This window comes from Mixophyes fleayi, chromosome 3, assembly GCF_038048845.1.
Source record: "Mixophyes fleayi isolate aMixFle1 chromosome 3, aMixFle1.hap1, whole genome shotgun sequence".
Taxonomy (NCBI): Eukaryota; Metazoa; Chordata; class Amphibia; order Anura; family Limnodynastidae; genus Mixophyes; species Mixophyes fleayi.
The window spans coordinates 118,386,973-118,412,273 of NC_134404.1; the positions used below are offsets into that span (position 1 = coordinate 118,386,973).

General features: G+C 39.2%; 1 protein-coding gene and 1 long non-coding RNA gene across 2 annotated transcripts; one reads left to right on the plus strand and one right to left on the minus strand.

Annotated features, from left to right (window-relative positions):
- The first annotated feature begins 3 nt into the window (after window positions 1–3).
- Window positions 4–17,910, plus strand: LOC142143951 (D-beta-hydroxybutyrate dehydrogenase, mitochondrial-like). Its single transcript, XM_075202243.1, has 5 exons — window positions 4–267; window positions 3,388–3,498; window positions 6,293–6,434; window positions 7,368–7,520; window positions 16,955–17,910. The coding sequence occupies exons 1-5, from the start codon at window positions 61–63 to the stop codon at window positions 17,422–17,424; spliced, it is 1,083 nt and encodes a 360-aa protein (XP_075058344.1). The 5' UTR covers window positions 4–60; the 3' UTR covers window positions 17,425–17,910.
- On the minus strand, window positions 17,879–25,301 carry LOC142143953 (uncharacterized). Its single transcript, XR_012689616.1, has 2 exons — window positions 24,565–25,301; window positions 17,879–19,390 (listed from the first exon to the last, which is right to left on the minus strand). It is a non-coding gene; the product is annotated as an uncharacterized LOC142143953 (long non-coding RNA).

Sequence of the window (25,301 nt, forward strand, 5' to 3'; positions counted from 1 at the left end):
AGTCTCCTCCCCAATGTATAATTACAGCAGCAGCGGTCTGTGTATGGGAAGAGTGCAGCAATGGGTCTCCCCACAGCCAGGGTCCTGCTGGTGCTGCTCTCTGTTGGGCTCACTTTAGCGCTGGGTTTCCTGCTCCCAGAGGCTCTGAAGCTGCTGTTTAGGTTTTTGGGGTTCCCTTGTGATAATGCGTCACATGCCATTGTCCTGCTGTATTTTCTATTTGTGCTGTTTGTGGCCATGCCATGCCTACCCAGGGGCACTCTACCAGTGAGTAATGTTATCACTCGTATTGTTTTATTATATGCTGTTATCTTTCACAATGGATTGTTAGAGACAACTACAATAGCTGTTCTGTGAGTATTATACATAAATGGCAATTTATCAGTGTGCTTTTGTAGAAATTGCTATTTACAGAGATTTCTCTTAAAACTCCTCAGCTTGTATAGAACGATATTACTAAAGGGTCATTCTTCTTCCAGAAACAGGATCACTAAGCTTGTGGGTTATATTTAAGAATGTTGTCACAGGGATGCTTTCCACTACATTAAAATTACAGCACGGTGTCTAATAGCTTCATGTTGAAACTATTACTTTTTGTTAATGATATGAATAGTCTGTCACACCAGTGCTTTATTTCCTGAAATTTTTTTCTTTAAATGCTGACAGCAGTGTTTTGAACAAGTGTTGAAAGCAGTCAATAATATGCTCTATAATTGGAGTAAATTATATTTAAGCAGAACTTATAAGAGCTCATTATAAACTGTTATATGTAAAATATTTGCTACAACATAAAAAAATGTATGTGTGACACTACCCTAAGCTTTTTGTTATTGGTTTTTATTACTGTGTGTACTATGCTTATGAAACACACTACATGTGGACTTGTTACTATATGATGTGCTTTTACTGCTGTCCAACTCAATGTTGCAATCAAAATTAATTATCCCACATTGCTCTTCCTTCCCACTCCTGTATTAGGCTCTATTTACACCAGTGCATTATTTATCTAGTGCTCATGCATAATAAACACATATACATGAAAAATTTATTTATTAACGGTTTGTTATATAGTGCCTACAAATTAAGCAGTGCTCTACAGAGAATGAATCTGCCCTTATTGTGCTGTACTCCCCAATTTGGACGCTGTACTCCCCAATTTGGACCTGCTCCAATTACTTTGCAGGAATGGTGAATCTGAGATCTTTCATGCATTCAGCAAAGTGTACTAAAACTGCAATTGTGATCATACTTAGTTTTGTGCTTATGGACCAAAAAGGACCATGAATCAGAGCTAAAAGTTAAAGTTTCATGATCAACAATAATTTATTTGTCAGATATTCAAAACATATGTTAACCAGATGTAACATGTTGATGTGAATGGACTCTTAGTAGATAGGAAAAACACCCTTTTGGTTTACTATACAGCTGTGTAAGTTTGTCATGCAGTATGCTCTCAATAGTTCATATTGATATGTTACAAGGAATTGACATTTGCTGTTTGAATAATTTCTGAAATGTATTTTTTCCCTTCTGTCCTGGCAGTCAGTTCCTATGTCTGTGATATTTCAATTTAATGAGAGAAATAGTCTGAATTAGCAGACATTATAGTGGTTTAAAAAGAGATCTTTTTCTTGATACCTTTGCGGAGAGCAAAGAAAAGGTATTTATGAGGAGAAGGTAGTTAGGCTGGGTACAGAAAACTTCTGATGCGATATCGTTAACGATTTTACCAACGACTGAAAGTCCTGATCAGATTGCTGATTCAGTGTACACACTATACACGTTTCACAAGATTTACCTTCAGATCTGTGCTCTTCATCTGTCATAACCATCTACTGAAAAGATCATGACTCTGTAAACTCTATGGAGATCTGCCTACACTGCTGGTCGTGAGTGAGTACACACTGCAGCATTGGAATAACATTGTTCCATCGTTGAACAAGATTTTTTAGTCCATTTATAAAACCAAATCAAATGATATGTCGTGCTTTGAAACAATAATCGTTCATCGTTGGAGCGTACACACTAATGTGATATCAGGCTGAATGGTTGTTTATCGTCTGATTGGCCCGATAATCGGGTGAAAAACCTGTAGTGTGTACCCAGCCTTAGTTTTACATACACTATGCTGCAGGACGTAGGCTCAGATTCATGGGAAGGCCGCAAAGCTTCTGGCCTAAGCTGGCAGAATTGAAGCTGGCAGGCTGTTGTCTTATCATGGTGTCACATTTGTTTTCTTCTAATCTACAGTACATCAGCGTAAATTCAATTATTATGTTTGTTATTGATTGATTCACTTATTTGATTTATACCCTAGGTGTAAAGGACAGGGTGGAGGTTGGTTCACTGAAGTACTGTGGCTATGGAGGGTAGCACAACAAAAGTAGACTAAAGAACCAACCCAGTGATGGCCAACAAGTGGCCCTCCGAGCCTTTACATGTGGCCCCTAGCTGCTTCTTGCTTTATTGTCAGATTTGTTTGTTATAGTTTGTAACACTTGTTTACAATGCTTATGTTATTACAGATATGTCTCTTTGATTAAATGTATTGTTTCAACTTATTACTAAGGTTAAAGGTAGCGTGCGGCTCTTTTGAAGACTTATGGGCCTCCCATGCAGCCCCAAAAGTGTATAGGGTCACCCGTCGCTTGCAAACCCTGGCTGGGGTCTTGTTTGTCAGATGAATGAGTACCATGCAGCTGTTGGAGCTGCTATATACTTTTTAACGAGATTGTTGAAAAAACAGCATCATGATACAATGCGATATTCAACCTAGCAAAACAAAAAAGTATTGCTAATTAAACAATTTAAAATGACTAAAGATAAGAGACTGAATATAATTAGATATTTAACATATAAGTTTTATGTTCTACAGATAATGATAAATTATCAATTATTGTACATAATTACTGAAAAAAGAAAATGTCATGTTTCAGACAAGTGAGCATTCCAGAAGGTATAACAAATAGCCTTTGCTTATAGAAAAACAGACTTAAAACATGTCTGCTGGTGTTTGGAAGCAATTTCTAAAGCTTAACAAGTCAATGAAATAAAATGAATATCATATCCAGGTCTGTGCTACGCACCCATGATATATGAATACTCCGGATAATTCTGAAGAGGATGACTTTCTTTTTCTCCATTTTTTTGGGTGAATTTGAAATCAATGCTGTATGCATTAAGGCACAGAGTGTTAAGGTGTCAGCTCTGCAGTCAATTCTACTACTTAAAAAGAGAAGCAAAGAATTAGAAAGAAAAGCAGGCACTTAGTGCATTTCTAAGTACTTTTATTACAGCTAATGTGTACTGATAGCTGAGTAATTGAGTCCAGTGTTGTATGATTGATAACCCTGTATACTTTTTCCTTTTTTTTTTTCTGTCATTCAGATGCAGGGCAAAGCTGTGCTAATCACAGGCTGTGACACTGGTTTTGGATTTGCCTTGGCAAAGCACTTGCATAAATTAGGATTTATGGTATTTGCGGGTTGTTTATTAAAGGTAAGTTCTATCGATATGGTGGAAGATTAATTCTGACACTAGAATACTCATTTGTGAAAATAGAAAAGCGCAGTGTAAAAGCGTCTTTGTGATGTCACGTACCTAAATTTGCACAAATACACCTGTCTTTACAGACAAGTGTGTGGATTTGTGGGATAAGATATCAGCTTCTGTAAGTATGTGAATGTGTGTATCATCCGATAGGCGTTGGGTGGATCGGGGTGTTCTCTACATAGGACCTGATGTAGAATTGGATGCAATTTACACTGAAATCATAAGTGTAAATTTCATCCCATAATTTAACCAGGATTCCAAGTCGCACAGATCTTGCAGATTTCACAAACACACCTCTTTATTTGCGTTATGCGCTGATGTGCATGATGCAATTAAATGTATCAGTCACGGCGACACTGTAAATGAACAATTTAATGTAAAAACTGCACTAGGATTGGGTAAGCTATATTTTTTTTATTTTTTTTTATTTTTTTACACTTAATTATTTCTTTACTTCTTTTTTTAATACAACAAGGTATGTTGCACCAGGAGAAAGCAGCTACAAAAGATATGTCTGCTAGAGACCTATCTTCGGCTTTTTTCAACTCAGCAAAGCATGTAAAGTGCGTGAACACGCCTTTACATTGCTAGGTGCACCCACTACCTTCCCCGTTCCACCTCTCTAAGCGCAGAGAGGTGCAAGAGGGAGATCCGTCTCAGTCGGCGTGCAAACTGAGGTGGATTCTTGGCCAAAGGTGTTTTTTGCGCTTGTCAGTTGGACTTGCTTCCAACTGTATATGAGAACAGGCACGGGCTGGGAGAGGCGTGGCCGGGGGGCACACAGGCGGCCGCATCACATGAAAAGGGATGCGGCCGCGTCATTGATGACGCGGCCGCATCCCCTGTCATGTGATGCGGCCGCCTGTGCGCTGACGCGCCCGCATCTGATGTCATCAGATGCGGCCGCGGGGGGAAAGCATTGTATTTTGCAGCCGGGGGGCCAGTCCGCCCCTGTATGAGAACCTAAGTGTAGGCGCATGAGTTCACATAGGTTTGCAAATTAAATTTAAAAAACATGATTTTGTTTTGCAGGACAGGATTATTTAAATGAGCAGCAGTGGAAAACGTTAATTTAGGAAACAAAGCTGCTTTGTGCTTCGTTGTGATATATGAACCTCCTTGTGTTGCCACTTACCATGTCCCTTCACACAATGATCTGTAAAATATTTATATACTAGCAAATAGGACTGAGCTGAATTCTTGGAAGGATTAGTAAATGAATTTTAGAATTCATCCAATTAATTGGTCAGTGCGAGCAGAAAACTGCCGGAGCAGTGACCGAGAAAATGAGGCTTTGTAAAGCTGCTGGTCTGGTAATGATTAGAAGCCTTGTAAATTTATTAACTCTTCCAGATTAACTTGTTTTGCTTTTACATTTTTGAAAGCAGAAATTGCTGACTCTGCTTTGGTGATATGGTTGGTGTTTAGCTCTTTCCTTACTAAATAGGCACTATGTATTGCAGTCAGGTAAATAAAGCTTATTTAAAGGGTTTCTCTGCACTAAAATTAAGAAATAACTATGTACTGCTTATAGGTAGTTTATAGTAACATTATCTTACTCGCCAACAGCTGCCCCCATTGTTTGTTCAAATGCAGGTGCCTTTTAGTACAGTGGACTTCAATACAAGCTGAGGGTGACAGAACAAGAACAGAGAGACAAGGGTAGGTAGCAGCACTTACAGAGCACGGCAGTCACATAATAATCAATGGGACAGGGACAACAGACTACTCCAGAGACAGAGTAATACAAAAATGGAAGTCACAAGGCCACAGTCAAAGACAAAGATTGAGACTAAGATAATGAAGCAGCACATTAAGATATAGAGTAGGGCCGGGCACAAGGATTGGCCACCAAATACTCTAGCAACCTCCAGTGTACTAACAGACCTGATATAACCTGGAGGTTGCTGGAACTATGGGTTGTGACTGTGAATATATATATGGGATGTAGAGTGTACATACATATACGCCTGCAATGTCATAGTATTATAACTATTCTATTTGTCTTTTAGAAGATGCCTATTCACATCGAAAAGTATTTTTAATTCAGCAGCTGTGTAACATTTAACTCATACTTGCCAACTCTCCTGGAATATCTGGGAGACTCCCGAAATCTGGGTCAGTCTCCCGGGCTCCCGGGAGAGAGGGCAATTCTCCAGATTCCCGGGCTGCTGCAGAAAGTAAATGGAGGAGGTGGGGCTTATCAGCATCACGGATGCATCATTGTGGCTCCGCCCCCTAATTTTATTGGATGAAAAAGGAGGTGACATATTTGGGGACGGGGCTAACAGCACGATCCTTCGAGCCACTCCCCCACACACCCACCTGACCCCCGGACCTCCCGGGACTTAACCTGCCAATGTTGGCAACTATGATTTAACTATCATGTCTTTTACTGATATTTAAGCACTTGAAGCTGTGGAGTTGGTTAATATGCTTGTTTACTGCTCTAATTTTAATGTATATTACAGCAAATATGTCTTTAGTCTGTACAACTGGAAGTAAATGGATGTATAGAGTACAGTGAGTGAAAGATAATAGAATATTTAGAAGTCCAATATGCATTAAACTATCTGTCCTCAGCATATCTATGACAGTATATCTATGACATATCTGTTCTCAGCAATCTGGCCCGACCATCAAACGACCATATCTGTGGCTGCTTAGGCCACACACACTGAAATATTATTTTGCACCATGCACAGGGAACAAACTTATTCCCTCACACTTGTATTCCCAGGATAAGAAAGGAGATGGTGCTCAGGAGCTGGAAAGTTTACATTGTAACCGCATGAGAGTGCTCCAAATGAATGTCTGCAGTGAGGAGGAGGTAAACCATGCTGTGGAGTTTGTAAGGAAGCACCTTGAGGACCCTGATAAAGGTATAAAGTACATTCTACAGTGTGGTTGCCCACAGTGTAAACTGTAAAACTCTGCTTTTGCTGTATATGGGACATTATTTAAGCCTGATGCAGGCTGAAATAAAGGCCCAGTCATCCAATCTCATTTCTCAATATTAAACTGTTAACAATTTAAGCATGGAACAAAAATTGAATTTCCCTTGCGACAAATTTCATCTTTGTAAATCTTTTTTTGTTTTGTTTTTTTATTGCATCTCTATTTTATCTGAATCACTTGTGGTTCTCTTTGACTTTCTGCAGCTATCACAGGTTTCAGAGTTGCAGTGGAATTCTTGATGGCATATGGTACTTACCGTTAAGAAATTGTTCACACACATGCACTGGATACAGCATGAAAACTAACTCTCGTTTTACAACCATTGTGATGTGTTTTACATGCATTGTCTTTTAACCAGTAGTATCCACTGTACTGGTAGCGTGCATTAACATGTGAAAAATAGAGCCTACTTGACTTTAAAATCTAAAGAGCAACATTTACATTTTAGAGAACAATAATGTGATATGTCCTCCTATATTTAGTGCTTTTATTAACTTATGAAATGCTTGTTAAAATCACATACTCTGTATTCATTTATTTAGTAGCTGATGCTATTTGGAAACATGCAAACCTAATTTTGCACCAGATTTGCATTACACACTTTATTATGTCATGCCAGTTAGCTCTTTAATTTACCAGAAAACCCAAATCTCTCACCGCCCTCTAGTCCCTTCACTAGAATTATAAATATGAATGGCATTGAGCTAAAGCAGCGGAGGCAGCTGATTGGACAAGTCCTGACAGCCTGGATTCTATGAAAAATGAGGGAACTTACTGTTCTCCTCTATAGGAAATGACATGGCTGTGATAATGTGCAATGTGCTTACAGTTCATGTTCCTCTTCTTTGTGTTTGCAGGTTTGTGGGGTCTGGTAAATAATGCTGGAATCTCTACATTTGGAGAAGTGGAATTTACTAGTTTGGAGACACACAAAGAAATAGCAGATGTGAACTTGTGGGGAACTATAAGAGTGACAAAAGCATTTTTGCCGCTAGTACGACGCAGTAAAGGTAAGTACAATTAGGTGTGATTATTGGCTTTTTAATAGCTTCATAGTGTTTCCTCTTAATCTATAGCTGTTTTCTCAGAGTACATTTATTGCAGGATACATACATGAATATACAAGGACATATATAAACAGGTAGTCCTTTTTCACATTGATGCAGCATTAATAGACTCTCCTAGAGGTAGTAATATTACAAATTTTTATTGTAGTAACAATTTCCTTTCAAATAGGAAAATAGGGCATAAAAATAGTTCTACTTTGTTGTAAGTATAGTTTGCATATAACCCTGGTAGAACCTTTGTTCTTGACAGAATAGCAACATAAAAGCCCTATATTGGCCATTAGATAAAATGCCTCATTACACATTAATGAGACACATAGGGGGGAATTCAATAAGCCACGAGGTTCCGTAGTAGCCTGGCACGTACGTTATGATTTGTTCAAATTATGGTAATGATAAGATCGCAGTTTTTGCTCACATCCATATGAAGTGTGAGCAGAAATTATCTTTACCTAAACGTAACACAAGAGGCTACTACAGACCTTAGCAGCTCATTGAATCACTCCCATATAGTATTTCACCTTCTCTAGCTATATGTTTGTTTGTACACAACCTTTCAAACTGATTTAAAAAAAGTTTGCCAGAGGAATCCATTCACCCCACCAGACTCTAAAAGGGGCAGGACTTACAGGGACATAGGCGGGGCTTCACCAAACTATATGTGTGGTTGGTCATAAAATGTTTGGGCGGTTTGAGGTTAGATTTGTAGGAGTTAGGGGCAAGGTTTGTGCGGGCATTATTTTGACTTCTGTTTGCCTGGAAAATTATTGGGAGGGGTGGGGGTGTTGCGCTTGACAAAGAAAGTGGGAGAACATGGCACGGGGGGGGGGGGTGTTGACACCATAAAGTGGCTCTCTTGTGTAGTTTTGCCAAATCTAACCTCTATATTATAGATTAAATAAAAACATAACTGCAGTGGATTATTAGGTACTTCAGCTAGTTCTTGATAAAAATCAACTCTTAACCTTGAGCCCTCCATCTTTGTTTGGCGCTTCCTCAAATAGCGCTTAATATTATTTAAATTATATACTCTATGTCCTAGCAAATGAAGAACCTATCTTGAAAGCTGAACCCTTTCATGTAGTTTGATGTCATTGGATGCTTTTCAGGAGCCAGCTTCTGCAAGTATTTGGGAGATTTGCACTCTAAATAATATGCATGTATATTTTATACCTGCCCAGAAAAAGGCTGGCTGGCTTCTCAAATGCATGTAAAAATGTGAATTTAGAACATAGTTGCCAACCTTCAAAGGCTGGCCTCTGGGAGTTTCTGAGTAGAGGTGGGCGTGAGGGCGAATCGCAACATTTTGGCCCCGCCCCCTGTGACGTAATGCCGCAAACGCGTCATTTTAACACAGGGGGCCAAAATGCCGCAATTCACGGAGAATCGCATCATGGAGGCTTCAAATGCGGGAGAATTGCCAGCTCTCCCGGGAATCCGGGAGTCTCCCGAGTATTCCGGGAGAGTTGGCAAGTATGATTTAGAATAAACTACAGACCTGTAGCATGCAGTAAATGTTACATACAATAACATGTATAACTATATGTTGTCTGTACAGATATCTGTTTAATGTGTATTTAAGAATCAATCAAAAGCGTGGTACAATACAAAGCCTTAAATCAGTAGCTGGTTCCACTGTGGGTCGAATCAAAGGGTTGTATTTTAATAATCTTGTTTGTTAAAAAAAGGTGGTATGTGTAATATATTTCATTGTAAAGTGCCCTTCCATCACAAACCTAACAGCCTGCCAAAAGAGAATTTCTACTGAAGTAAAGGATTTTAAGATACTAAATCCCAGCCCTTGAATTATTTTAAAGGATTAATTTATTCATATATATGTTTATAATTATTGTAAAGTTATGTTTTGCATCCATCAAAGACCAAATACAAATGTCTGCGTAATGTGTTTTGTTAGAAGGGGAAATTAGATGCCAGCGGGAGGCCAATTAGTGAAATTCTCCAAACAAATATAAACGTGTGCAGTGTGTAATCATAGGTACCTTGAACGTAAAAGACTGTTTTTAGTGGAACAACATATAAAGATGACATTTAACAGCTTTGTGTGTTTTCATGGGTAACTTTCTTAAATGTATTGTTCTAAATATATCCTTTTATTCTTATGATGATAATTCAGACTAATGTTTTAGGAGCATTTTGTCATTGTATAATTTTATGTTTACAGCAAACATCAGCATAGGATGATTCATAACATTTTCTGGATAAGAGGCTTTTCCATAATTGGCAGCATGGCTAAATATACTGCATTACATTTAAAAATTACCTCCGTCATGCACGATACTTCCTCTCTTGCATGATACTTCCTCCAGTTACTGTAGGAGAAAATGCTCAGTGATTTGTGTTTGTGTGTACAACATAATTTCCAAACCAGTTATTCACTTTACATAGAATATGTCATTCACAAGCCAATCGGTTAGCTCTTGAAGGGTATATAAAATGGAATTCAGAAGCCAGCAGGATCTTTTAGGGTATGTAATTTAACCAGGCCCGGCGCTCCCATTAGGCAAGGTCAGGCACTTGCCTAGGGCGCCGGCCTCTGGAGGGCGCCACAAGAATGTAAAGTACTTTAAAACTGTGCGGCGACCGCTGACCATACCTGTCACGGCAGCCGCACAGCATTCAGATGCACGGGGGAGGGGGGAAGAGGCTATTGCTCACCACTGCCGCCTCTCTGCTCCGTCTCCTCCCCTCCACTCACAGTGAGTGGAGGGGAGGAGACGGAGCAGAGAGGCGGCGGTGGTGAGGTAAGGAAAAATGGGATGAGGGGGGGGGGGGGGGGGGGGCGGATATTTGCGGGGGGGGGGGGGCGCTGATTTTTTTAAAATGCCTAGGGCGCCATGGACCCTAGCACCGGCCCTGAGTTTAACATGCATGTTTACCACATGTAGCACTAATATCATTGTTCCAAGTGAGTCTGTAGCTACTTATAGTTTTACTTGCACTGCGGCAGCGTTTTTTTTTGTTAATGCTACTGTTTTTTTTATTTCTATGTGTTTGTTGCATTTCAACACGTTTGAAGGTGGATCCAAAGAAACAATCACTGAAGAAGTGTTATAAGTAATGTCCTTAAGGCAGGTATTCTGAGCAGAACCCGCGCTCAGTATTATGCACACCTAATCTAGGCTGCGTGCTTACGAATTCATTAAGCCACGGATCTCAAGATCCCTGCCCTGTTGAATTCAGGTGCAGAGCTGCTGTTCTCTACTACACAGGACACTGCAGGTACGTATGTACCCGTCAGCGCCTACAGAGCCGGCGGATCAGGCTGCATTAGAGCTGCCTGACCCACCGGCTCTATACAGTGGTTAAAAAAAAAACAAAAAAAAAACTGGATGCCCCCTTCCCCCTACGAATATTAACCTGTGTGCTGGTTGTCACGATATCAGGGGGGATAAAAGTGTGGGGTCCCCCTGATTTCACAAAAACCAGCACTAACTAGACAAGCCAGCCGGGGCTGGTGGCACTTTAGCAGGGGGAGAGGCGGCAGGGGTCCCCCTACCATAATGGTAAACCAGCTCCAGGCTGTTCTGCACAGGGCTGAACTCCCTAAGGAGTGCGGTCGGCAAAAAAATAAATAAAATGTGCGGCCCCCTCTAGGGAGACCCAGCCCTGTCCTGAAAGCACTGGGGCTCTCCCACACCCCTGGGCGGTGGGTGTGGGCTAAAACAAATGTGTAACACAACAAAGAAAACATCATTTTACTTTGTGGAACAATGCTGATATTGAAAATGAATTCAGAATTTGATTATGTATTTTGTTTCATCAGCTATTTTATGTTTCATATTAATAATTATAACTTCATGTCTTATGAAGGGATCTCTGTCCCTCTTCACCCTCTATATTGTTAGATTTAATAATATTTATTGTTTTATATTATCTCTATTTTAGTATACCATTATACAAAAAATATAATTGTAATTATTTCTACAGTTTCTGTAATGTTACTTTTTGTTTCTGTCGTTGACAATTAATAAATTCTTTACAAAAACAAATATGTACATTGAGTTGTGCCCGACATCTGACAAGGTTACGATCAGAACAGTGATTCTTATGTGATCACTGTGACAGAAGGTTTTTTGTGATGAGCTGAACATAGGGATGGAGTAATAAAGCAGAGTGATGGAAAGGGAAAGATGGAGCCTTTTATAGTGATTAGATAAGGTATGAGGGAAGTTTGTAATATGCTATAAACTGAGTTTCAGGTAGCAGTCAAAGCTTATATCTCCTGCTAATTACCTATTACTACTGATGAAAGAAATCAGAGGCTTTATCAATTTATGACTGTTGTAAAAGTTATACTCTAAGAAGCAGATGCAAGGTAGTAATATCATAGGATTGACCCCATTGATAAGAGAAATACAAAGAAGGGAAACAAAGAAAACTGATTAATTTCATCTATTAATACTAATTATAAGTAACCAAATGCTGGTTCAGAAGTAACAATGTACTATGTACATGTATGTCTTTTTGTGTGTGTGGTTTTTTTTTTTACTTGTAGTCCAGAACAGCATTGAACAACTCCCCAGTTAGAGATTAGAGATTTACGCATCACCGTTGCCAGCAATCGAGATTAGCTGTATAAGTCTCAGGGCTAAGACATGAGATTTTATACAACATCTATGAAATCTATATTCATGTCCTGGGATAGACTCGGATTACTAATTGGTCACTTGTTGCTTCCCTGCTGTAGATTAATCATCAGTTACTATTCTTTGTCGGAAAATGGAGCACGCATGGTATTTGAATATCAGTAGATATTGTTTGGTAGGATAGAGTACTTTGTTTTATTTTATTAATAGAAAAGTTTATTTTCCCAATTCCACGTATTTCTGATGTATCCAACTTTATTCTGTCTTTAATGATCAGTTGGGTTTTTCTTACCGAAGCCTCTTCGCTAGGGCTCTATAAATGGTTCATCCATTCAAAAATGCCTTCTACCAAGTTTGCTTATTATTAAATAATAATATTTGGCTCTTTGAGCGATGAAAACCTATGGTAAGAAATATTGGAACATGTTCCGATTATCTCTGTGTGTGCCCTTGACAGTCTATATTTATATTTAAATGTATTCATAGGATATAAAGGACTGCTTCCCAGGGCCAGATTAACAAGGAGCTGCTGAATTGTAAAATTGGCCAAAGCATGGTTTATGGGTCACACATTTCTTAATAATTACAAAACTGCCATCACCAGGATTTGGTTTCACAGACAACACTGTGTCTGTCACGAGCCGCGGTGATCTGCAACTCGCTTCCTCCTTCGGCGTTCCAGCTGTCATGGCAACAGCCGGGACGTCGCGTACGGTTCCCATCCTTCCGATCGTCTCCATGGCAAAGGTCGGGACGCCTTCTGAGCAGCGCCGTGTCCCGTCAACGCTGAGCAGCCGGGCGCATGCGCATGTTTGTAAACAGCCTGCGGGCTAATTTATCGGGCAGTTAATTTAGTAAGCAGCCACTTGGGATAATTGCAGGGTACTAATTGGCTCTTTTCTGTATTTAAGGCAGGGAGGGCTTCGTCTCCCTGCCGGTTATAGCGTTTTCTAGTCCTGTGCTGTTGATGACCTGCTATTGGATTCCTGTCTGCCTGATCTTCCGTTCTGACCTTTGCCTGTATTCTGGACTTTGCCTGTGACCCTGACTTTTTGGCTTGTATTCTGAACTGCACTGTTTTGCTACGGACATCTGACCTCGACCTGCTATTGATCACCTGCTCCAATCTGGGCTGGCGCCTCCGGTTCCATCTGCGCTACGGCCATCATTGATGAGCTTTTACTACTCTGAGCATAAGACCTGGGGGCATCTGAGTACCTGTGAGCATATAACGCTCTGCGGGAAAGGCGGCTGCTAAGGGTGAAGACCTCTACTCTAACTGTTCTAAAAGCTCATCTTGGTGGTCGTGAGCCCTAACCGTGTCGAAGTGGTAGATTACTGCCCTCACTCCCAGTATATATGCCATTACAATTAAACTTTAAATTACACAGAATATTAATGACAAATAACACCCTGTATTATAGTTATGTAGCTATTTCTATAGTCAAGCTGTCTGATTGTGAGTCCGGTATGAACAGAAGGACAGAAACTTCTTAAATAAGGTTTCACATGAGAAAATACTCATAATGCTTAATGTACAAAATATGATAAGATGGCATGCAGTAATATTATGCAAAGTTACAAAAAAAAGGGAATGGAATCATAACCTAAATGATATTGGTCTCCAGCTAATAAACAGTATTGTATAGCCTTATAAACCTGATTTCAGCACAGCCTTCCTACCTGTGAGGTAACTAGGAGAGGGCTGTGTGTATTCTAATATGGGGAGGAAATTCTCAACTGGGTGTGAATCAGTCTATTCAGAAATAACTAGATATTCTTATACCTGACATATCTCTTTTGTGGCACATTATAGAGACATGTTCATCAGCATCATCGTTTATTTAGATTCCATGCAGTCGGCATAATCGTACATATGAGAATAGTAAACTTAACAATGGGTAGAGATAGAGTAAAAGTATATTGGGCAAACCACACTCCTAAATATGGTGTTGGGGATGGGTATTGGAATGCAGCCCTATATACCCTATTGAAGTTAGTCTGTGACCTTCATGCACAGAATGAGGAATATAGTATCAAGACGGGTATGTTGGCGCAGATGGGGAGGGAGAGCGCATGGGGGCAAGGAAAAAGGGGGAAAAAATATGCTTAGATGTCTCTATTGAACCTATGTGTGAATAATGTAACTGGTGTCTAGAAAAATTTAATTAAATAAAAGTTTTTTTTATAAACTACAGAAAAGAATGTTTGCGTTCCTTATGAAATATTTTTTAGATACATTCAGTGGTGGAAGTGTATAGAGTGGTACGCCATACCACCTACTGCTTTCATTGTAAAACTATCAAATTCCATTCACTTACATTCCCATTACATTTTCCATACTGCCACGTCTAAATTTCCACTTTGACCAATGGATGCTTTAGAGACAAGAAAAAGAGAGGTAAAGTAATACTAAATTTGAAGGGGTTGATATGTTGAAGGAGATAAAGAAATTGCAGCCTCAATAAATATTTTTCATCTGTATTTACTGTTAAAAATTAAAAGGGATCACTACACTATAGGGTAAATTTACTGTACTGGAAACACAAATTTGTTTGCACAAGAACAGTTACTTGAGCTCTCACAGTAAAAGTAAGTGAGTGGGTCCAGATAGTTCTTTTTAACCAGTCGCTGCTGGTAGTTAAAATTGCAGGTGATGACTTCTGGAAGACGGAGCCAACGCTCAGCCGCTTTTTACAGAGCTCTCCAGCACCCACCACTAATATACAGCCATCAAGCCACCAAATCGGCTGTGTTAGCTGTAAAAGATAACCCTATCATTAGCGACATAATGTTTGGTGCCCAGACTACAAGCAAGTTGGCGGTGGGCGTTTCACTAAAACATCATCGCAGTGACCCCAGACTGAAAGGGAATTGACAGCCACAGCCTGATTCCTTTTATTACCTGAATGCCTCCTCTGTCTGACTGATGAGTGAACTCTGTGATATTGCCTGAACACCAGGAGACTGATGCACCCATTGCAAGGTGTGACACAGAGAAAACTCCGCCAAGCTTCTCAGTTCAGCTATCCCACTGAGAACAACACAGGTTGGTGGGGAGTACTGTAACTAAATACAGATTACTCAGGGCACAGTTCTGTGTTGCATGTATCTCCCTAGACTTGGATAACCTCACAGAGATCTTTTGTAGCACCGCACCTAGCTACAGACCACCCATGTGCTCATCCCTATACACCTTGCTACAAGTAGAATCATAACGCTATTTACAGGATTAAGAGGGGAGTGGTTGGCTTATGGTGGAAAACCTGTTTAAGTTGTCTTACTGTGTCAACATGTATTGGATTTATAGAAAACTCTAGCAAAGCAGAATATGCTTGTATGAAACAGATTGGTATTTTTTAAAGCCACTGGAGGGCAGCATCAAACTTGGTGTTGAATTATTTTATACTTGTCAGAGCCAAGAAATGTTTACTTTTGGATAATCAATTTTCCCTTGACTGATTTTTTTTTTTTGCTATATATCATTCAGACATAATAGACTCTGCTCTCCCACAATAGAGAGAACATGCCACTAAACCGAAGGAAATAAAAGGCCAACCCATGAACAACCTAGATTGCCACCCTCTCCTGGGAGAGGATTCCAGTAGAATTTGTGGAAGAGATATTAGTAGCAGGAAGAGGGTCACTACAATGGTGCATGGACTGCATAACAAAAAATAATCACAAAATACTTTGAGTAAACATGTAAATTATTGATAGATGATCGTTCAGTATTTTTAAAAAATTAAGAGACACTTTGAAAGTGGAGGTAGGAAGACTGAAAGGTAAGTGAAGGAAGAACTGACCATACAGATGGGGTGATACATCCACAGAATAGTCCCCCAGCAGTTGTGGTGGAGACTTACACAGCAGAAAAATTCAAGAATGCATGGGAAAAAACATATTGCAATTAATAAGATTTGTATAGAACATATTATGAACCACACTACAACCCCCACCCCACCCAACATACTTTTCCATCATCAAATATTTCTGTCTGATAATGAGCATCTGTACAATATATTAGTGAACAGACAATGAAAGTCTGCTTGGACTACTAACAATCATAGAATGGGTGTCTTCTGTATTATTCACCGTGGAATGGGGGATCTGTGCTGTCTACAAAAAAAACATTGTATTCCTACACTATCAACTACCCAACAAATAATGATATTTGTGCTGTATACCAGTAACCATATGGAGCTCTGAATAATATGCCAATCATCAGGATGGGATCTGCGTTATATAATAGACACTAGAGGATGGGGCTCCCTATTGAACATTCGCCACCAAAATAAGCTCTGTATTGAGTACTGTACAGGTTATTGAGAATATGGTGCTCCTATTGTCTGTGGTTGTGCAAGTAAACTGGCCACAAACATAATGGAGCACTTCATTGTATAATGGTGAACAGATGAAGTATACTATTAACAAAAGTATGGCATTGCTTTTTATACAGTTCTGTATCAGTCTACATTGTATTTGATTATAGCTATTTGAAATAATACATTTTCAGAAATTGGGTGTGCAAAACCACACTTTGTCAGTGATAAGCCACTCCCATATATGTCCAGCTGCAGCTCCAGGCTACTTAGTCCCATAATTCAGCACTGCTCTTTACAACATATGTTATTTATTTCAACATGAAAGTTAAAGTACATACAGTGTAAGTCTCTGTAATACAGTTCTGTGTGGTTGTGATTTTTTTGCGGGATTGCTCTTTTGGTGGATGCATCATATATTTTCCTTTTTTTTTTTTTTTAAATCAAGGTCGAGTGGTTTTCATGGCTAGTATTCTTGGAAGAATGGGCAGTCCATCTCGATCTAGCTACTGTGTTTCCAAATATGGAGTGGAAGCCTTCTCAGACTGCCTGAGACAGGAAATGTACAAGTGGGGAGTGAAGGTCATTACCATAGAGCCTGGAAACTTTGTTGCTGCCACCGGCATATTCACCAAAGAGGGAGTGGAAAAACGTGGAGAAGAGATGTGGGCGAGAGCTTCAGAAGTTGTACGTGCGGATTATGGGAAAGCTCACTTCTCTCATCAGGTTGCCAAAATGAAGGCCTTTGTCAGCTCTGGCATAAAGGAAATGACTGATGTTCTTAATGTAATTACAGATGCTCTGAGCTCTAAATACCCATACACACGGTACAATCCCACAGACACATACTACTGGGTAAAGCTCCAGATTATGACGCACCTTCCTGCTGCCATTGCAGATCTGATTTATATTCACTGAAGAGATTGAGTTGTCAAACAATTGTTCAAAAAACAAGTGTGTGTTGTACAGAGTAAGCTGTTGTCACAAGCAGGAACCACCGCAGTCTTTGCAGTGCATTCAAAAGTGAAGAACGTTTAGTTAGGTATTGTTCCACAACTGGCTGACTTGTTGGTTGTTTTTTAAGCAGGAAAAATGTACTTTGTATAAAAAATATAATTGTATATGTGTGTTGATACAAGTGACATTCCATATTCAGTTTTTTTGTGTTTTTTTTTTTAAAAAAAATAAAATCTTTTTCTGAATGAAAATAACAGTGAGCACAAGAGATAAATGGGATAAACATGTTTGACAAACACAAAATAGAAAAGTAAATTGTCAGTGTTAGATCTAAAATTCTGACCCAAGTCTGCCTGTGGTGTCAAGTATATCTGGAAGCGCTTCAATCAGCTGGAGAGAATTGACACAGACCAAGTTCTGTATACAAGGAATATTCTCTAGTTTATTGATACAAAGATACAGGTTTTTATAGGCTACTGAATAAATGAATCCTACGTCATATGCATACAATAGTTTATACCACTAGTTTATGAGAAGCGCTACTGATTAACTTTCTCACGTATTCTTGAGGTGTTTACTTTTCTCCCCCTTCTAAGGACAGATGAGCCTATTATTTCTTATCTCAAGGGGAGTTGGAGATATGCTATGTGCAACACCATGGATACAGTTCCCATACTACCAGCTGGATATGAAGCTCATTATTGTTTTCATAACTGGTTACATTCTTCAGGTGTTCCCTATTAGTTCAACTTCAAGGCCATAGGCTCACATATTGCAAAACTGCAAGTTAACAGAAAAATGAATAATCTCTTCTAGCAAATAATATTTCTATACAAGTTACAATAAAATAGCTGAACAAAGGCCTTATGAGGCCTTAACAAAAAATCATATTTAACATTTCCCATCTTTTATTCAATTTTCGACCCTTTCTCCTCCTACCTACCTAATCCTATCTATAGAACCACATTCTTAATAAGCAGGTACTTATACACATGTAGGAGGCCACATGCATAGAGTTGGTCCCCTTAGGAATCTGTCAACTCATCCCCCACTAATAAGCCTGTGATCCTCCCTGTCCTAACTTGATTTATGAGGAGATGCATTTTGGCAAATGTCCATGTCTAGAAAAGATGGTTTCTTAGAAGATGGTTTCTTAAAAGATGGTTTCTTAGTAGGTAGTTAATGAGTCTATAGTAGTTCTGCAGGCCTTGCATGTCCTTTGTTCAATCTTTAGTAGTTTCTTGTTGCAAACTCTGCAGTTCTTTGGCTTTGCTAGTCCAAATAATTCATGACACTCATAGTCTGGTCAGGTTTCAGAAGTAATTTCTGTGATCATCAGAGGTTCGGGATTTTCAGTGGTTCCCTTTTTGGAGAGACAACAATCAAGTGTCAGTAACTTCTTAATCAGCCATATATTTAGTTTCATTATCACCTATACGATCAACAGGATTGCAAAACCATTTGCTACTAATGCCAATATTTCCAATATCCAACATGAATCATTACTGACAACTTTACCAATGAGGTTATGCATCTGCACAAAGACATTTTCAGAGTTTACTCTACTATGAGTGCAAATTGTTGAGCACTCCTTCCCATATGTTTCTCACAGTGGCATAGGCAATATGTCACTTAACTGTCTGTTTCATACTGGGTTAGGGAGGCCTTAATCCCTACTTCAGTCACAATTATTCTGGCAAGACATATCAATACAATGAGACAGTCATTTCTATTTATCAGAACAAGACTCCCCTGATTTGAAGACTTTGCAGTGTTATGCGTGAATCCAGGTGTCTCTTTCCTGTACTTTCACTGCCATGGGAGTCGTCAACAGGACTTGATAAGGACCCTTGTATCTGGGTTCAAGACTTCTCCTGATGTGCTTTCTCACGACCACCCAGCCCCCCAGGGTGCAGTTTATGGGTACCTGTATCAAAATTAGGGTTTGCAATGGAGGAGAATATTTGACCATGTATTTCAGTTAGTTGTTTCTATAATAAGGCAACATAATTCAACAAATCACTATATACATGGTGTAGTTGCTATGGAAAATAACAGCCTGTTCTGTTTGCTGTGCCAAACAATATCTCATATGGTGTTAAACCTGTGTCTTTCCTAGCAGTATTTTTTACTGAGTGCAGGTAAACATGAGATCCATGGCAGACCTGTTTCAGCCATTATTTTCTGCATTTTCAATTTCAGTGTACCATTAAGGCGCTCCATACATCCTGAACTTTGGGATCTGTAGGGGGTGTGATAGTTTCTGGAATCCTTGCCCCGTAAAGTGTATCCCTCTGTCACTTACAATGACCTCTGGTACACCATATCATCAGATTACCTCATTCGCAATTTTCTTGGCTAATGCTTTAGCATTTGCTTTTCTATACAGCCATGTCTCCAGCCAGTGACTAAAGAAGTTGACACAGACAAGCACATTCTCAAAGCCCGAGCATTTGGGAAGTTATAAAGTCTATCTGTATCCTCTTATAGGGATATTATGTCTGGGGTGTGCTTTTCCATAGGACAGACTTACTCGGGTTACTTTGTGCACAGACTAGGCATTCTGCCACTAACGACTGTGCTGCTTGGGCGAACCCTGGTACTATCCATAAGCTGCTAGTGAGTACAACCATAGCATCTTTTCCCAGATGCACTTTCTCGTGTGCTATATTGGCCATAATGGGATAAACTACTTTTGGCAGACACAAACGCTGACCTTTACACCACTCCTTGCACTTCTAGTGCTCCATGTATTGCCCAAGTCTTTTTCTTATTTTCTGTTGCTTGTCTTTCCATAAGTTGGAGTGTGCTCTGGTCAAACAGGGGTCAGGGGGTCACCATGTAAATAGACTCCCCTTGGGGTACTGGGGCTATGGCGGCTTCTCGTGCGGCCTGGTCTATTTCACTTAGCTTCGGGGGTAGTATCTCTGTGTGTGTCTTCACCTTCATCACTGTTTGGAGGACAGCTGGAATGCAGTGAACAGTGCCCTGGTATGTTCATCATATTGACTGGTTTGCTTGCTGAACCCATAAGGTCCCTACTTTTCCATACAGGGCCATAATCATGCGCAATTACAAATGCATAACTTGAATCAGTGTAAATATTTACTCTTTGTCCTTTTGCATATATGCATGCAAGTGTCAGGGCCTTTAGTTCAGCTTCTTTTGCTGATGTGACTCGGTAGAGTCTGTTGAATCACTATTTCTGTGTGTGTGGTTACAGCACACCCTGTATAAGGGACAGGATTTATGTAATAGTGTGAACCATCTACAAAAAGAGTGATGTCTGCATCTGGTAATGGTTTATCTTTAATGTGAGATAAAACCAGAGATTCTTGTTTCATTAGTTCTATGCAATCATGTTCAGAAAAATTTTGTTTGCATTTTTTTTTTCCTTTCTTTCTGTTCAAGCTGGAATGGAATTCCCCCAAATCCCTAGGGTAACCCCAATATATACAGGTACTTCTCCCATCTTTTGAAACTTGCTGCAATAAGGCAGCAGGATTCAACATTGTGCACTGCTTAAGTGTAACGTTACTGGGAGTAAGCAGTGCTACTTCATTAGGATAGGCTTCAGTAAGGAGCATGTGGAATCCAAGGAAAAGGTTCTTGGTTTCTGAGTTCCACAAAGTTTACACTCATTAGATGGAGTGTACAGTACAACGGTTAAGACAGATGTGGTAACTTTAATTCTTCTGGAAGAGAAACACTTAGCTTAAATAACCTGTTAATAAGCCACATCATCAGTTCTATTAGTGTATATAATAATGTGTTGGGCCACAATACTCACAAACACATTCCTGCATTGGGTGTAAACCCCTGTAGTCATGGGTTGCTCTTTTCTTTATTTGGTTGGGTTAAACTTTCATATTAGAATTTTCTAATTATGTATAATGATCTATACATTACTATGGGCCTGAGTCTGGTTCTTCCAAACTTGGCTTTCCTTTCTAGTCTAGTACACATCTACAGCGCACAGCAAAGGAAAATAACGTGCAATCTATATTCCTCCTGCTAATATCAATGAACTCCCCTCTCTGGTCTCCCTTGGACCTTTAAAAAACTTAAAATACAGTTTACTCAGATTCCCCTTGTCTGAAGGTCTTAACATATATCTGTGAACATGAGAGGCTCTGGGGCCTCTTGTGCTTCCTTTTTTTTTTTTTTTTGTCTTCTAATAAAAAAGGAAAGGGAGGAAGAAAATACACAGTGCGCTCGGCAAGTGTTATATGTCACTCATTTCACAATAGGAGGGAATGTCCTTTGTGCTGTATATCTTCATACTTAGTAAATCTGGCCGGTAACAAATGTTTTGCTTGTGCTTGGTTTCTGTCACAACGTACGATACCGTTAAGGTAACTGGGTGTCCTAGCACAATATCTATACTCTTTTCAAGCACTAAAGCAGAGTAGTATGCAAGTGACCTTAGCTTGCGACCATGTATTTGTGTCAGTACTCCTTGTACGTGTGCACTGACTTCATAACAAAATAATGTGAAAGGCTTGTCATAATCTGGCAAAGCCAGTGCTGGCGCTGAAGTTATTTCAGCTTAAAATTGGTTAAACATTTGGTTCTGCTCAGAGGAGAGTATAAATGGCTTGCTATGATCCAGAAGTGCTAATGCAGGAGCACATACAATTGCTCTTAAAGTCTTAAATCTTTTTCATTTCTGTAAAAATATAGAATTCCCATCAATGCATTACCATACCCACAATAAAAAGAATTATTTACAGTATATGACAATTATAGCACAGTAAATAAGGGCAGTAAATGTCTTTACAAACACTGATTTACTCAAAACTGTAATGAGGATACAAATAAAAACCTTTTGCTTTCTGCACATACAGAAAAACCACCTAGTTCATGCATTTGCTATGCGAATAGCACATAAACTCTAATATCTCTTCCAAAACAAGGTAATCATTACTCAGAAGAGTTTACGTTATTTAAATCCTTCATTAGTTTATACTTATGTTTGTTGTGGTGCAAAGATGGTGCATTGGAAGTTAAATCAATGCAATCTGGATTGCCTAATGGGTCTTTGCAGCTGGAGACCTGTGAATAAAAAAACTTTTGCATAGAGATTAACATTTATTTACTAGGAATTACTGTAACTGTAACATGCGTGTATACTGTTATCAGGTAACCAGTGAACAGCTGCTAAAAGCTTAACTGTGACGCTATGCGTTCCATGCCTTGATTTCCTCAAAGGGGCAGTCCCTAATTTCACAAATAGAGAATGTCAAAGTGACGAGACCTGGGCGAGTGTTCAAAGCCACTCCTTTCTTATCATCTCTTAGTACAGCCCTTTTAAATGACACTAATTAAATTTCCGGGTTTAGAAACATTCAATCTGGAATCTTGGTTCCAAGTATTCAACCATTTTAAAAGCAGCACTGTCTCATAAATCAGAGTACTCTCGTTAGACACAATACATTGTGTCTGTAAATCATTCAACATTTTCTCAACAAAATCTCTCTCCCGTGACCAAATATTCACACATATTTCTAGATTCTGTGATTTTCGTGTTCAAAGTAAAAATATATTCACTTAAGTCTCGCTCACAGACGACATTTTATCTCGTAACATTTCTTTAAAGGCATAACAAACCCTCCTGATTTCTGAGAACATTCATCAGCGCCATTTTAACACAGATAAAAACAGCATGTAAGCTCACTCCCACAATTCTCAACTTCATTAAAGAGAAAGCTATATTTCTGAACTTCAGAAACAAAATTATTTTGTTCAAATACAGAAACGGCTTGTTGGATCCCAGCCAGCTTTATTCTGACACTAGTACTTATAGTGATAATGTACATTATTTACAATCTTGTCCGTGCAATCGGACCAAACATTTTAAAACTTCTTTTGTATCTTTTTAAAAGCTTATCATTAAGCAATGAATGTACAACTTTTTCAACCTTGAAACATGTCTCTTGTAAAAAACGGACAAGACAGACAAACATTGTGATTTAAAGTAAATCAAACATCTCCCTTATAGAGCACTAAGACAGAGAACAAACAATGTGAATTATCACGGATCTCTCTCACACGCAGTAAGACGGAGACAAAACTCACATACAGAGAAAGAAAACTTAACTGACATCTTCCAGCCTACTGCTGTGGAACTACAAGTCCCAGCATTACACTAAATACAAGTTAGCTTCAACATGTTATCATCAATCAGCACTCCGGACACATTTTTTTAATTTTACATACATTGTCAAAAAACAAAAAACAGTGTGCTTCTTATCTCAACACACTGAAATCATTTACACAGAATAAGGGAGGGGCACATTTCACTTATTCAGCTGCACAGGATCAAACATACATTTATAATATACAACCTACTTGATTCATTATTCAGCTTCCGATGCATTTAGCATATCCACATATATTTCGACTTTTCAGATCTCTTAACTTTCCTGTGCCACCTCAAACAATCTCTTGGGGTTTGATCTCAATACCCCTTTGTTCTTGTCACATTACCACTTGCAACACCTTTGTTTCTCCATCCACACATATCTTTGGCTATCCCCGCTTTCTTGAAAAATTCCCTGCAGACCTTCTACTCCCCCATTTCCTTAAGTCTTTGTGCATCATATCTATGAGGGAGCTGCTGTCATTTGTTTACTATCTATATTACTCGTATTGACAGTATTCTGTTGAGTCCAAATCGGGACTCTTATCTAGTTTCTGTGGGTTGTCCTTGCACTGGACGTCCCGTTCTGTGGACTCCTTGTACTGGATGTCCGTGCTAAATAGCTTCTTTGACAGTATCTGGGACGAAGGTCTTTTGGAAATCTCTCTTACACAATTTGGGCAGATTACAGAATCTCCCTTCTTTGATATACCTCTGGGGATGGTGTCTAAAATGTTCACTCAATGTTCAAAACAATAACTCTCTAAATCCCTCTATTCCATTACATGCTTCTTTGATCAATGTCTTATGTGACTTTTATGCTTTATACATCATACATAGGTACAAACACATGCACTCAAAATTCAATCATCTTTCAAAAATCTAATCAACAATACAATTACAGTAAACAAATTGGGTCAATACTGTATTATATTAATCAGATGATACTTGAGACTCACAAATTCGCGTGTCAGGTGCCTCAGACAGACATGAGGTGACCCAGACTAGGAAGACCAACGAGTAGAAATCTACTGACCGCGGATGTTGGGGTTCAATGTGCTGGGAAACCTCCGTTGTCTGTCTTGTAGCCTGCTGGACAGCGAATCTCTGTGGCGACCTCCAAGTTGTTAGATCTAAAATTCTGACCCAAGTCTGCCTGTGGTGTCAAGTATATCTGGAAGCGCTTCAATCAGCTGGAGAGAATTGACACAGACCAAGTTCTGTATACAAGGAATATTCTCTAGTTTATTGATACAAAGATACAGGTTTTTATAGGCTACTGAATAAATGAATCCTACGTCATATGCATACAATAGTTTATACCACTAGTTTATGAGAAGCGCTACTGATTAACTTTCTCACGTATTCTTGAGGTGTTTACTTTTCTCCCCCTTCTAAGGACAGATGAGCCTATTATTTCTTATCTCAAGGGGAGTTGGAGATATGCTATGTGCAACACCATGGATACAGTTCCCATACTACCAGCTGGATATGAAGCTCATTATTGTTTTCATAACTGGTTACATTCTTCAGGTGTTCCCTATTAGTTCAACTTCAAGGCCATAGGCTCACATATTGCAAAACTGCAAGTTAACAGAAAAATGAATAATCTCTTCTAGCAAATAATATTTCTATACAAGTTACAATAAAATAGCTGAACAAAGGCCTTATGAGGCCTTAACAAAAAATCATATTT

Coding starts and splice junctions, on each gene's coding strand:
- LOC142143951 (XM_075202243.1), top strand. CDS start 61: ATGGGTCTCCCCACAGCCAGGGTCCTGCTGGTGCTGCTCTCTGTTGGG. Junction 268..3,387: donor TACCCAGGGGCACTCTACCA/GTGAGTAATGTT, acceptor TCTGTCATTCAG/ATGCAGGGCAAAGCTGTGCT. Junction 7,521..16,954: donor GCTAGTACGACGCAGTAAAG/GTAAGTACAATT, acceptor TTTTAAATCAAG/GTCGAGTGGTTTTCATGGCT.